General features: G+C 40.8%; 1 protein-coding gene across 1 annotated transcript in view; it reads right to left on the reverse strand.

Annotated features, from left to right (window-relative positions):
* Positions 1–15734, reverse strand: part of MADD (MAP kinase activating death domain) — an 84448-nt gene that overhangs the window by 23537 nt on the left and 45177 nt on the right. The window contains exons 21-29 of the mRNA XM_054161451.1: positions 14487–14540; positions 11416–11513; positions 11016–11099; positions 7609–7767; positions 5979–6087; positions 5359–5421; positions 4802–4922; positions 3532–3637; positions 704–814 (exon numbers count right to left, since the gene is read on the reverse strand). Coding sequence (XP_054017426.1) covers positions 704–814; positions 3532–3637; positions 4802–4922; positions 5359–5421; positions 5979–6087; positions 7609–7767; positions 11016–11099; positions 11416–11513; positions 14487–14540 — 905 coding nt within the window. The remainder of the gene's footprint in view (positions 1–703; positions 815–3531; positions 3638–4801; positions 4923–5358; positions 5422–5978; positions 6088–7608; positions 7768–11015; positions 11100–11415; positions 11514–14486; positions 14541–15734) is intronic.

The raw sequence follows: 15734 nt of genomic DNA on the forward strand, positions 1-15734 counted from the left end.
TGCCTAAATTGCAACCACTCTGGTGGCAGTTGTGTTAGAAGCTGACTCCTTTCATTAACTTAAAGGTCAGCCTAAATTCTTAGGAAGCATTACAGGACATAAGGTTTATTCTGCATGGCAGCTGATAGCAGAAACAGTTTTGTATAGAAACTGACTGCTACAAGTCTTGTAGTGACCTGGAAATCAATGGTAAACTGAATACTTGCTCCACTCATAGTAAGAATAAAGGTTTCCACACACAGAAACAGTACTAAGAAAATATTAGGATTGCATAAAACTATGGTACCAAATTGTGAAGTTTATACTTATTAGTATTGCAGTTCTAACTGATAACTGTGCAAGGGGTTGTGGAGTCTCCTCCTCTGGAGACTTTCAAGCCCCATCTGGATGTGTTCCTATGCAACCTGTGCTAGATTCTACGGCCTTGCTCTGGCAGAGGGGTTGGACTCGATGATCTTTGGAGGTCCCTTTCAACCCTTAACATCCTGTGAGCCTGTGAACATTATAAAACTATAAACAGGGTCATACAATCACAGTCTTTATTCTACACCTTTGAAGGCAATAGTTGATAATTCAATTTAATTACTCATAATATTTTTAAATCATTGTTGTAGAGCATTTATAGAAGGATTTTCAGATTTATTTACTTTTTGCTCTCTGCTGTAGCTCCCACAGATGCTTCACTCAACACTGTTTTACTTACCAGATTGGCAAGTCTGTCAAGAACATCATTGATTTGCTGGCTGTGCACCAATCCAATATGTGATTTTCCCATCAGACGACGCACCTTTTTCCTGATATCATTCTTGTTCACCTAGAAGGCAGATACAAAGACAGTTACACACTCTCTATTGACAGGAAGCAACTCCTTCCTCCCAAAATCAGGGTATCTTGGTTTCCATAGCTAAGCCATAAAAACAACTGATGCCCAGCTCAGTCATGCAAGGGTCTCTTTAGCCCAGCAGTACAAGCAGAAGTTGGATGTACACCACTTTTCCCAGCTACTGGGCATGTGGTACTGTGCACAACAGATTTTCTTCTGCCTGCTTGAGACCAGCAACTCCACTACAGTCCACCTCCAACTACATCAAAAGCATCAATTCTGCATGTTGTCACCTATGTGACGAGTCATATCTGTTAGGCCAGCTTTTCCAACTCCCCCTCTGCAAGGAGCTGATGTAGGCAGCTGTGGAGCCCACAACACAAGAAATATTAACACAAAGGCAGATATCTTTGAGAATTCTCACTCTTTCACAACCTGTTTCCTGGTCACTAGGTCAGGGCTCTAACAAACGTTTCCAGAAAGCCCTGAAGCAGCAGCAGGTTGTTCCTGAAGATGAGCTGCAGGGAAGCTCAGAAGGGAAACATTCCTGCCTCAGGTACTATTTCAAAAGGCTAAAATGGATGTCAGCCATTTCTTCATCCCATTCTCACTCTTGAGCATCTGAAGATGCAGTCAAAGAAATAGTACTTTTATCACAAGTCTCAGGTTCCCTGCACTCCCTTTTCATCTATAACCAATAAACCCAGAGAGATATAATTTTCAAAGGGATAATATCCTGTTTTCCTCCTTATCCTTTTCCCTCAGGAAACTGCTTTGTTATATCTCTCATGAGATAGCCTTTTGACACCTGTATTATTTTCTTCCCACTTTTGCATCCTTTGATGAAAGTAGCTGTATTGGTCATCATTAAGCCTACCTAAAGAATTGCAGCAGTGCAAGTCCAATGGCCAAATCTCACAGTCTTCTAAGATAAACTCATTTCAAATATACTCAGACCCTATCTTAAAACTGACCTTCACATTCCATTTGTCAGGGGGGTGAGGGGTGGAAATCAGTAACTTCTATCTCCTCACTCCCTCTCTCCCCAAAAAATTACACAGAATAACTTCCTCCACTGGTGGGATCTGTGCAATGAGGTCTCATCTCTTCATTTAAAGAATGCAAGTTATCAAACTATCACCTGTATAGAGCTGTTCTTACTGTCAACCCATTGCAATGGGCTGTAGAACATATCAAATCTGTTACAGGTAAAACCATGCACCTAAGCAGGGTCTAAAGAAGGCTGATTTTCCATTGACTTGGAGGGAGGATTTGGACTAAGAAATTATTCAGACTAAAAGAAAAATACTGCTACCAGCCACCTGCAGCATTAGGGCACATATAGACTGTGGCTGGTGCAACATGCTGACAAAAATAAAACCTTGACAGATACTTTACAAAGGGTTAGAGCTTTCTGGAGACCTGCTAAAGATCAGGTCACTGCCATTAAGCAGTACCTCAGGGTCCTTACCTTGCTTTTGTTGTGGGTTTGCTCCCAGTCAATTAGAACGACCATAGTGTACACTTGACTAGGATATAGAGTCTCACTAGAGAGCCATTTTGAGTTGGTTCTCTTGCAGTAAGCCAGCTTTGCTGTCCTGAGTTCTCCCCTTATTCCAGAAAGCCATCTAAAAATGCTTCCAGGCCTTGAGTGAGCCCTCACCTCCCCTTTAGTGAGTGCACATTGCTTCTGGCTATGTCCTTGAGTAAATGCTTTCCCCTTTTGGGCAAGAGAACTTTTTCAGGCACCCCTGAGTGGGAGATTTTCCCTTTATGAGCGAGTGTAAACAAATTTTGGTTTATCTTTCTAGAAAGATTATTCCTTAAAGCTTAAGAATTAGTTGTGCAGCAGTGTATTTGTGACTGACACCTGAACTTGTGATTTACTCTTGTCAGGAGAAAAGCAGAGTAATTTTCCTTACAAAACATCACCAGTACCAGAATAAGAGGACACAGTCTCAGGCTGCATCAGGGGAGGTTTAGGCTGGAGGTTAGGAGAAATTTTTACACAGAGAGAGTAATTGCCCATTGGAATGGGCTGCCTGAGGAGGTGGTGGAGTCGCTGTCGCTGGGGGTGTTCAGGGCGAGGCTTGACAGGATGCTTGGTTGCATGGTTTAGTTGATTAGGTGGTGTTGGATGATAGGTTGGACATGATGATCTTGAAGGTCTCTTCCAACCTGGTCTATTCTATTCTATTCCTATTCTATTCTATTCCTATTCTATTCTATTCCTATTCTATTCTATCTGCATATTAGGTAGCTGCTGTTGTAATCTGTTTTGTGGGTGACTCTGTGACAGAAATGGTCCATTGAGTGAGAAGAAAAGGGTTGCTTCTAACAATGGCTAATTTCATGTTAAGTTATTCATATACATATTCACGACCTGATCATGTTTGGAATTTGCAGCTGTGAAGGTATCAGAGTAGAAGATGCTCTCTACTTACTCTAAAGTCACTAGTAGACATAGTAAATGTCTATTTTAAATGGCAATGTATATGCATGCCCATGGCACAGAGCCACATAAACTTATATCTCAAAGAATCTCCAGGTATTGAAGCAATCTTTTTCATTAAGACTAGCAGATGGTTTGTAACGTTCTTTAATACTTCACTGTTCTGGGCTCTGTGAACAGAGATGTACAATTTCAAGAGAACACCAACAAAATACACTGCTTAAACCTGAGCAGTGATGTCTTAAAAAGAAGTCACCTTTATCATAAGCATATAAGCAATCATATTATGCAGCAGTGTAGCCAACAAGCGATCCTCATCATCCTCCAAACGCTTTCGATCATGTTCTCCCAGGGAAAGATACCTGCAAGAAAACCCAGACCTGAAGCAGACTCACAGGCATTCTTCAGCCAATTCAGTAAATCACTAGCAGAAGACAGGGAAGAGTAGGACAAATAAAACCATCCAAAACAGTAAGTCAAACAGACATTTTCCAGTAAAACACTTTGATCACTAATTAAACATTTCCATTAATTATTAACTAGCTCAAGTAAATAACATCTGTTCCGTGGGAAGTTTCTCAGTAGTCTGCTGGCTCCATTTCCTCTCTTCTGCAGTCACAGCTCCATCCATGAGAATTACAACTGCCAGAAGAGGAACACGTAACTTGGTACAAGAGCTACCAGCCTTTAGGAGGTAGGCATAAGACAGAAGTAAGCTGATGAAGGCAAGTGCACAGGCACTCTCTCTTCCCAGTAAGGAAGGCAGTTTGCAGAAAAAGAAACAGTTTTCAAACTAACACCCCTCAAACTAGTTCTTATTTTGGCTACTGGATCCCATGTTACATGATAGCATGGGTGCAGGTGCTACACCTGCAAGCGGTAGACAGAGAATGATGAAATATTAATAAAGCTGATTAAAAAAACCCCTAACAAACCAACCCCAGGCAAACAAACAAAAACCCAAACAAAACAAAACCATCACAACACCTTTGAGTTAGTCCTGCTTTAAGCAACCACACAGATATTTCTAGAGACTGGTCCTCTCACAGGTTTTCTGTTTGTGTAAGTGACTTGCTTCTGTAAGTGACTTTGCATTTTGAGAAGGCTCAAAACACAGCTTCTGGAGTTATGTAATTCTTTCACTTCATGTCAACATACTGATAGTGATATTATTCCAGAATACAGCCATCTTGCCACAGAAATCTCTTGCTTTACTACTGATGGATATACACTACCACTATGCCATCTGTGCATACTGTCATTATCCTTACACTATCCATTTCTCTGGAAAGATCACCTCTTCACAAGAGTTAAAAGAATATGTCAGAGCTTAAGACACTCCTTCAGTACCAGGAGACACTGGCCAGCACAGACACAAAAGAGTCACCCCAGAAGAGTCAGGTATAGTAACGAGGCTCACAAAGTGACAATAGTATGTTCAGTACAATTAAAACAACTGTTGTTTTTCACTATTTCAGCCCCAGATGAAACAATGACAAAGAAAGGGGTCTACTACAGAACTTTACCTGTCTATCATTTCCTGAGGTCCCTGGTCCATCCCCATTCCTTCTCTCTCTAACATCACGGCATCCAAAAAAGCATCTTCCCAGAACTGCATCTGGTCCCACAAAGTTGAACGCTCTTTGCCTATGTAATACATTAAAAGAGTTTGAGCATTTATTCAATTTAATCCAGTCAAATACTTGAATTCCTGTTCCTTCCCACTCCTTGAAAATACCATAAGCCAACATACAATTAATCCATTAAAAAAAAACACAAAACAACACACACCAAAAGGTAAAAAACAAACAAACAAACAAAAAATCATTAAAAAAAGGTTACTTTTAAACCACAAGCAATAACACAACTAAAGAGAAGTGTGAAAGAGAAGACAGGACATGTTGCTCACTCTAATTCACTGCATAATCTTTTCAAACCCTTACACAGAAGTACCTCTCATCTCTATTCTTTCAGGAATAAATCCTCCACATACTGTTAATACTGCCCCAAGAGAGACAGGAATATCTCCCTCAAACACACACCATGGCAAACACAAAGAGAAGTGGAAAGATAAGGTTATTACTCATAGAGAAGGTTTCCATTGCAGCATCCTCTAACTGGTCCCAGACAGATCCTTTATCCCTACCTGCATCATTCCAAGCAGGCAGAAATGATAAATGGAAAGGATGAAAAAGACAGGAAGAGAGAGCCCTTGATTAATAGCAAGCCTAGATGAAAAACATTTCCAAAAAGCCAATATGCTCCCAATTCCAGGAAACACTGAAATTCCACTAGTATTCTGAGTTTAATAGCCCTCTGTTCAATGACTTAGGTCAAAAGACCTTTCTTTAAGGATCAGTGATACATGTTTTTCTTCTGTACATAGATAAGTAAGTGCCTTCTCCCTTTTTTCCAACAGCTTGAAGAATTCATATTCAAGAACATCATGAGACTTGGACAAACTACATTTTAGGCAAACTACACCACTCACACCCACCTCCTTTTACTCTTATTCAATCTCCACAGCAAATCTTTGGCTTTACTCTGAATGGCTGCATGCACCCTCCTATTCAACCAGTATGGATGACAGCAAGAGGTTAAAAACAGTATCTGGTAACATAAAAATTCCAGTCTGCCCCAGACATGACTCTCCCCAAACTTCAGTCTAAAGGATCCCATCTCCATAAAAAAAAAGCAGTTTACCCAAAAGTCCTTCATAGAGATAGACACGTTGGTTCCCATCCTCTGGACCTCTTCCTGGAGTACTGCCTTTGCTATCCTTCACACTCTGCTTCAGATTGTGAGACTTTGCCTGAAAAGCAATACAAGAGGTGTCAGGTGTAACACAACAAGCGTTTGTCCTCTGCAAGGCTCTTTCTTGCAGTCCACTGTTGTGTTAATTGATGCAGTTTGCAAGCTGTACTTGACAGATGCTTCTCCCACTAACATTTATAAAATGAATAAATTACTTTGTTCATAGAGTAAGGTAATACACTGCAGTCCACAGTCATACAAAGGAAAAACAGAGACAGCTAAAAGCACAGAGAAAGCAAAATGCTTCCCTGAAGGAAAATTGAGACAAAACAAAGAATGCAAATCCCAGGCCAAAGGAATGAACAGTTAAGTCTATCCTGCCATCCCCCATATTTCATGCATATGCATTGTTTGCCAAATTCTAATAGCAAATCTTCCCCACTGCTTAGGAAATAACTGAGTACCACCATCATTATACAGATTGTGATGATCAGACATACACAGCCTTCTCAGGACCACACATAAAATGAGTATTCACAAGCAGAGGAAGATTACCTGAGTGCTCTCTCACATTCACGCCTTACAGGTTTTTCTTTCATTTCCCATTCATAAAGATCTGACACTAAGCAATACATTACACATCAAAGCATTACATATCAAAGCATTACACATCATCTGAAGAACTGTGTGCTGACAGCCAGCAGCAACTGTGAAAATCAAGCTGGCCCATCTATTTCTCTACCACCAAGTAACAATGCAATACTTGATATTCATCGCACATCGTGTACCACCATCATCTGTATTCTAAATCTTCTAAGAGGGTTCTTCAAATTCTACTTAGTTTCAATAATCAAGCAAAAAAAAAAAACCCTACTGAAAACTAGGTGCTCTAAGAAAAATAGAGTAACTCTTTAATAATTAAGAAGACACTCTCTTGCATCTAAATAAGCAGTCTTCATTAAACCATTTTCATGCTCTTGGAAATCTGCAGTGAAACATAATGACTTTGTTGCATAGAATTAGAAGCCCTGGAAAAGCTTTTACAATCTTATCTGGATTATAAAACTAGTGAGGACAATCAGACTAATGCAATTTGCTTCCATACTGGGCCATCAGTTTGATATAGCCAAAATAGTTATATAGTTATTTTCCTGGTAGGATGTGCATGAGAGGTTATACCCAATAATCAAGGACTTCATAAATAAATAGGATATGTCAGATCATTTGAATTTTAACACATAGAGATCTTCCAACTAGGAAAACATATTTTAAAGTCATGATTACACTTCAAACAGGATTAAAGTGTTGGTTTTTTTTAAAGTAACAGAGCATCTGCTACCATCTCTTTCCTGAATCAAACAACTGCTTTTAAGAAACAGGGAATATGTTCCACTTAAGCACTTGCCTCCAAATGTCCATTTCGTTGAGAGAAACACTGAATGAGAGGGAATTAAATACTGCTAGAAGCTGTAACATGGTGCAAGAGGTGAATCTACTGTCTAACCTACTACTGTACCAGAGGTAATTAAAAAGAAGAAGTAAAATAAAAATGCCAAAGGAAAGTCTGCAATGCCCTTACAAAGATGGAGTTAGTAGCAGAGTTTGTCTCGATTTCGCTGTCTGACACAGTGCCTCTGGATCCTGTCAAATTGCCACCATTTTCCAAACTCGGGCCATCACCAGCATTGCTACTCAAGTCACTGTCTGCTCCTAATGTCTCTCCAGAACTGTTACTAACCTGTGGAGAAAAACAATGCAATTAGCTTCAATCGACACAGACACTGTGGAGAGAGAAGGTGTAAAATCTTTCCTCTTAAGGCGTGAAAAAAGCAGCAGTACAAACAAAGGCCACATTTGCCTTTTCTCATTCAGTAACATTTATCTTCTCATCAAGTCCTATGCTGCAGAAAAAAAAGAAAAAGATGAAGAAAGACTCAAAAAGCCCTTCAGAAAAATAACAGAACTCATTAGGTTGGAAGCATTCTAGGTAGAATAGAATTAACCAGGTTGGAAAAGACCTCAGAGATCGTCAAGTCCAACCTATCACCCAACACCATCCAATCAACCAAACCATGGCACCAAGTGCCCCATCCAGTCTCTTCTGTTAAGATCATCTACAGGACAGCTTTACAGCTCAAGCAGGGTCAGACAGAGCACCACACCCAGTCAAGTTTTTTAAATCTCCAGACAGAAAATCCACCACCTCTCTGGACAAACTGCTCCAGTATTTCACCACCCTCAAACTAAAAAAGTGTTTTCTGGTGTCAGATGGGAATTTCCTGCTTTAATTTTTGTGTTGATTGTCTCTTGTCCTGCCAATGTGTACTCCTGAGAAGAGTCTGGCTCTCTTGCTTTTATTCCTCCCATGAGGTATTTATATGCACTGATATAAGATCCCCAAAGTCTCTCCTCTCATGAAACATGCTCCACTCCCTTAACTGCCTGTGTGACCCTGAGCTGGACTCACTCCCAGGAAGGTCTTATCCTTCTTGCACTGGGGAGCCCAGAATAATTCTCCAGATGCAGCCTCATCATTATTGATGAAGTTTTTCACCGTAAGCATGGTGAGACACTGGAACAGGGTGCCCAGGGAAGTTGTAGAAGCCTCATCCCTGGAGGTTTTTAAGGCCAGGCTGGATGCGCCTCTGAGAAACCTGATCTAGTGAGAGGGGTCCCTGCCCATGGCAAGGGGGTTGGAACTAGATGATTCTTGAGGTCCTTTCCAACCCTAACAATTCTATGATTCTATGAACTGAAGGATCACCTCCCTTGACTTGCTGACAATGCTCTTCCTAATGGCCTTTTCTGCCACAAGGGTGCATTGCTGGCTCATGATCCCCAAGGTCCACCAGGGACCTACTGCTGTCCACCAGGATCCCCACGTCTTGCCCAGCAAAGCTGCTTTCCAGCTGGTTAGCCACCACAGTATATTGGTGGACATGTTTATTGCCCCCCACATTTAGGGACTGGCATTTTCCCCTTGTTGAAATTCATAGATTCCTCTCTGCCCAGTTCTCCAGCTTGTTGAAGCCTCTCTGAATGGTGGCACAACCATTTGCTGTATTGGACACTCCTCCCAGTTTTCATCATCTGTGAACTTGCTCTGTACTGTCATCCAGGTCACAAGTGCAGATGTTAACACTATTGTTGCCAGTAGTGACCCCAGGGGTACACTGCCACTGATTTGTCTCCAGATGGACTTTATGCCACCAGTCACAACCCCCTGGGCCTGCCCCCCCAGGCAGTTTTCAGTCCACCTCACTGTTCATTTATCTAACCCATATTTGTCAGCTTATCTATGTTACAGGAGACCGTGTCAAAGGCTTTACAGAAATTGAGGTAAACAACATCTGCTGCTCTCCCCCCATCCACCAAGCTAGTCAGCACACTGCAGATGGCTGTCAGGTTGGTTGAGCATGCATGCACCATTGTAAAACCGTGATGACTAGTCCCATGCACCTTCTTGTCCTTCACCTTTCACAAAATGCTTTTCAGAAAGACTTTCGCCACCATCCTTTTTCAAGGACTGAGGTGAAGGTAGTGAGCCTGTAGCTCCCCAGATCTCTCTTGTTGCCCCTTTTGAAGATAAGGGTAGTATTTGCTGTCTTTAGGAATGTCTCTTGTCACCATAACTGTTCAGAGACAATCAAGAGTGGCCTCACAATGGCATCAGCCAACTCCCCAGGTGCTTGCAGCTGCAGTCCCTCAGGAACCATGGACTTACATATATCCAATTTGTTGAAATGCTCAATAAACCCTACCATTCTCCATCAAGGGTAAATCCTTCTCATTCCAGACTTTTCCTTGGGTCTCAGGGACCTGGGATTCCTGAAGGTCAGTTTTATTGGTGAAGACTGAGGCAGACAATGGCCTAAATAGTTCAGTCTTTCCATCTGCCACCAGTTCCCTTGCTGCATTCAACAACAGGCCCACATTTTCTCTAGTCTGTCGTCTTCCTGCTTATGTACTTGTAGAAACCTTCTCTGTTTCCATTCACATTCCTCACCAGAAACTCCACATCCACTGGATTTCCTAATCCTGTCCTTGAAAGATGATACAACAAATGTGACTCCTGGATCACTTGCCCCTTCCTACACTTCTTCTACACTTTCTTTTGATGTTTGAGTTCAGTTAGGAGTGCTTTGCCTATCTATGCAAGCCTCTTGCTCCCTTCACTTTGTTTCCCATTTCTCAGTATGTAACTTTCTTGAGTTTGGAGGAAGACATACTTGAGTATCAACCAGATTTCCAGATCCTCCTTCTATGTGGGGCAGTAACCCACAGAATACAATTACTGGGTCCATTACAGAAAGAAAAATAAGAGTATTCTTGTCATAGTCTTGGAAGAGATGATGGAAAACCAGGTATTTACAGATATGCAGCAGTTAAGAGAGAAGAAAACACAACAACAACAAAAAGGGAAGGTCCTTGGGTTTCATCCCTGCCAGATGCCATAACAGAAAAAATGTGGTAGGGAGAAGACTCATTCATTTTTTAATGAATGCATTTCTGCTGCCTTTCTCCTCCAGGCCCTATAGCTGATCAGAATGCAAGCAGACATTTTGATAACATTCAAGTGCTTTAAGCTAATAGATAAAAGTTTGTTCTTGTTTTCAAAGCTTCAAACAACTCTGCCCATTTTGCTCTCAGGTTACTTTTTTCAACTTCTATTCTTTATAGATGTCTTATAAACAACTAAGACATATGTATAAAATGATTGCAATCTACCAGTTCCATAAATACACCAGTATGTAGGAATATGTAACAGCAACAAGTACCATATATGAAGGATGCAATGTTCCAATAAAGGACTATGCATAGTCTGTCAAACATGCGTGCTTGCCACCCACTCAGTAGCTCTAGAGAAAGAACTCACAGATTACACATGTCTGACAGTAGGCAGCCACACCACAAAAAATGTAAGCACAAAATGTCTTTCCCTACTTCAGCAAGCAGTGAATCAAATCAAGATCAGGCATATCCTACCACTGTGCTAACTTCGGAATCCTGGCTTGTACTTCGGACCATAACTGCTGGTGCTCCACTGGGCAGAGAGTCGAAATCACTCTTCTGCAATCAAAACACATGAAGGACAGGAAGAAAATTCACATTAGTTTTTATCATAAAGAGAGAAAAACACTTTCCATCCCTCTGGGGTCTTGAAGCACATGTCTTAAGCTTCCTTAGTTTATTTAGCCAGCCAAACAGAAACTACTGCCTGCGTGTCAGAAAGATCATGGGGTCATACACTTGAGAAGTCCCCTACAGGAAAAGGGGAAGACATTTTAATGAATGAGCCTTTTGAGATTGCTCAAACCCTAGAATTTTCCCTACAATTAAGTAGCACTCACACGGCAGAAATCAAAGAAGCATAGGAGCCACTGACCTGAGAACCTGAGGCCAAACTAAGGCCACTGTCTGCACTGATTTGGGATTTTTTTTCATCTGTTTCTCCCAAATCAAAGTGTTTCACACCTTCTGGTCCTGAACAAAAGAAAAAGAAAATCATTACTGTATCAAGAAAAAACGGGAAGGCAGGAAGCAGACGACAGACTGAAAGCAAGAACAGTACCAAGAAAACTAATTTGCTTTCTTATTCCTCAGATTTCTTTTATTCCTTGGTACTGTAAACAACAAGGCTAGTAGGACACATTCTTCACTTTGAATTTCAAATGCTCCAAAGGCATAGTTCAGGAGGACTAACACTAAACAGCATCTTTGTTAGCCATTCAAGAGAGAAACGATGACAGCAAAGGTCAAGTAGCTTCCAGTTACAATAACACATGCAGAGCAGTTGCCATTCAACTCTAGGAAGCCACTTCCTTTTTCCTTAGCAAAATACAGGACACCTATTTACTTAAAGTCAGAATCATTTTTTGAACAGCTGATCTGCTCTAGGTCATGGAGAGAGTTTGTTAGGTTGCCCACAGCAACTGGCTAGGCAGTAATCAGGCAACAGGTGACAAGATCACAAACAGTGACAGGTGTTAACACCAGCAAGAATTTCAATGAAGAAGCTTCTCTTCTGCTGCAGTCTGTAACATTCCCCAATTACCTTAACAAATGGCTCTCCAGAGTTGGCAATCACATAGGTCAGTAGTGAAAGAGGGAATCAGCAAGCTTTAAGTCATGCATTTAGTAACCCACCGATACGAAAACAAAAAAGGGGAAAGAAACAATAAAGAACTTTATGTTCCATTTCTCATGCAGTTCTAGAATCATAGCATCTATTGTCCTCTGATGTGATGGCAGAAGAGAATCATGGAGTAGAGCCTGAAATTTGGATAAGCACTGAACGAGATAAATAACGAGGCAAGAAGAGAATGTGTTAGACTGCACACAAAATGTCACTACTCTCAGAAAGGGGAAGAGACTGGATGCAACACATCTGCCATATCCATATCTGCCAACTATTCAGAAACAGGAAGACATGATCAGCAGCTGGAATATTTGTATAATGTATCCATGACTATATCCAGTATCTCTAAGCAAACAATGCCACCATCTCTTATAAACCACTGATCACAACAACCTGGGAATTATGAACATGTTTGTATTATATGCACTACTGGAGAGGGTAAGACAGCAAAAAGAAAAGAAAAAAGGAAGGGAAGAAAGAGAGAGAGAGAAGGATACTATACAAAGATTTGTGGGAGTGAGTTTGTGATGGTATGTAAATTCATGAATAGCAAAGCCATAAGTGGTCTGTGCAGACCATACTAGCTTACTACTCAACCAACCAATCTCCATTGGAAGTGTTTTACAGAAAGTGTTCTTCATTTATTACAGTATTCTGCCTCTAAATCCATATGTCTTAGTTACTGTAAAGATTCTAAAAATGAGAAAGTATAAGCAAAATTTACAGCAGAGAAAAATAACTAAAAATATCCTAAGAGCCTGGAGTCTTGCTCACTTCTAAGGGTCTATTTTCACTCATTCAAATGGCCACCATTTCTAGTTCTGAAAAACAACGCAGCAAAAATGTTTATATCTCATTACTACAGCAAGAATACTAAACTTCAGCTGTGTGTTTTAAGCAATTTAAGAGCTCCCTGTCCCAAAATAATTCAGATAGATTTCTGGCAATTTGACTTACAAAGCAAGTGAAAATGACTGAAGCAGTTCAAGTAATTGAGAGCTGTGGCAATACTGAGTCCAAGGAGCCAAACAACCATAATCACATGCTTGTCACTATCAATTTCCAGGCACTTAAAAACCTCCCCTTCCCTCCTTTATAGAGTTGTATATCTAATATACACAAACCACTAAAACCTTAATTTATCTCTCCCAACACAGGCACTACCTAAATGGTCCAGTTTAGGACAGCAAGCGTGGGCACATAACATAGCACATGTCCATCTCCCACGCACTCCTACCTCAGCAGAAAGCAATTCAGGTCTTAAATGTTGTAAGCTGTACTGCAGAGGTGCACTACTTGCCCCATTCCCTCTGAACTAACTTCAGATGCTCACATGTACTTAGCTGAAGTATTTAACTGAGGACCCTAAAACTACTGTAGGAAATCCAGGCCCAGTGAGAATGTCAGGAATTTTCACCTATTCATTTTAGCTATTAACCCCCACCCAGCCTTCAGTTTGTAAAAAGGGCACCAGCTCTGTGAAGTAGAAACTGCACTTATTATGGTTAGGAAACACCTACCGAATCATGGTGGTTATAAATTAGCTTTATGTCACATGTCCCTGTGTACAACAGTGATAACCAAAAGGGCAATACTTTGTACAACACCTACAGATAATATTTCTTTGATACTGCGTTTCAACAGATGTTAAGATCTGTGTAGGTTTCATCTACTACTTAGACTCTGCAAACAGCCTCACAGTATTTAGCTCCTTTAACATGGGATATAAAAAACAATAAATCATGTTGACTTAGACTGTTTTGTAACAGCCATCATTAAATACAATTCTTCACATACACCTTCTCTCTCCCCCTCAAAAGTATTTCTTGTTGCAGACCGACTGTGGTCATAAACTGTTCATGATAGACGCCAGGTAACAAAATTTGCCATCACATGGCTTGAAAGAACAGAGAATTCTTCATTCCAGTAACATTCAATCAATCAATATATTCATGTAAAGACTTGTTAAGCAAAACTGGTCTTTCACTTTTTAGAAAGGAGATGGAATATGTTAAAATCCTTCCATATATGTCTGCTGTGGCGAGGATGCAGAGTATCTGCTTCCTCTTCTTTGAAGAAGGCAACATTCAGGGGAGGAAAAAAAGAAAGAACATAAAAAGGAGAAACATTTGAACACAATTTGCCCAGAGCAAACTGATCTGTTTGGTCTCCTCTGTAAAGCAGGCTTTCTTGACAGACTTTCGTTCTTGTGGGTATAAAAACCGTGTGCCATAGATGCAAGTTCACCCTGCACCTGGGGAGTTGGCAGTTATGGGGAGGCTGGAGGAGTCAGTTTCTATGGTTTTTAATTTCCTTACTCGTTTTTTCCAAAGCTTTTTGCTTTTTCACTTCCTGGTGCTTGTTCCACAATTCTACCCAAGATGCATTGAAAGCAGGAGAGAAAGAGAAAGAGTCAGCGGCTAGTCAGACAGGTGAAAATGGGGAAAAAACTGAAACAAAACCCCCACCATCTTGGAAAAACAACAAGAAAAAAAGGCAAAAACACCCCCAAAAAACAGAACTTCACAACAACTACTAAGAGAAGGGTCAGTTAACACTGTTTACAAGAATGTAACATTCTATGTACTTCTTTTCAGAAGAACTGCTTACGACACCTCACAAACATGGACTCGCTGATTGTAATTGCTATGAGGCTTGAATTTCACCTGAGAGAAAGCAGCAGTCTTAGCAAAGCAAGCAAAATGTCTCTCTTCATTCCTTAAAAGAACACTGCCCTAGCGTCGGTTTGATGCTGGAAATCTCAATCTCTTTTATCTCCCTGACAGATTTTCAGAGTGCAAGACTAGTTTCTGAGCAACCGCCCTCATATATTACCTCTTGAAACAAGAAAGCAAATCAAGTCAGAGGGGTCCAGTATCAGTTCAGAACGACTCAACACCACTGTGCCTGCAGCTGTGGGTATCTGCTCTCATGCCAGGTAACTGTCCAATGCACACATTCCTTTGTCTCACACCACATACTGCAGATGCAGCCCCACAGCAGCCTGCTGCTTTCTGAAGATTAAGCCTTCATACAATGACTCCATTAAAAAGTTACTTTAAACAGGCTATAAGAAGCAATGGCTACAGTTTAACATAACATTCTTTTGGAGTTTACAAGGTGTCTTTCATATACTGATGGTACTCTTGTTTACAACCCACAGCAGGTTGAATCCATCCACAAAAAATTAATAATATCTGTAAAGCTCTTTTAAGGCAAAACAATTTAAAGCCTACCTCTAACTTCTCCCCAGAGCTAGCAAAAAGCTATACCACCCAAGAAATTAGACTGGGAAAAATTCCAGTGACCAGCCTAGCAGATGCTGTTAAGAAGGACAGACATTCTATCTGGTATTGCACAGAAGGAAGATTCATCAGTCCTGCTCACTAAAATTTAACACTACAATTAGAATCTTTTGGGCATTTTTTACTATTAACAATCAGCATATCCTGGGTCCCACTCCTATCAGGATGCAATCTAGATAGTCCACAGGTAATCAACAATGACTAGAAAACTTTTGTTCCATGTGGTCCCTTCCACAGTTGCCTTTTCCAAAGTCCTGCTCA

The sequence above is a fragment of the Dryobates pubescens genome, chromosome 5 (assembly GCF_014839835.1).
Source record: "Dryobates pubescens isolate bDryPub1 chromosome 5, bDryPub1.pri, whole genome shotgun sequence".
NCBI lineage: Eukaryota > Metazoa > Chordata > Aves > Piciformes > Picidae > Dryobates > Dryobates pubescens.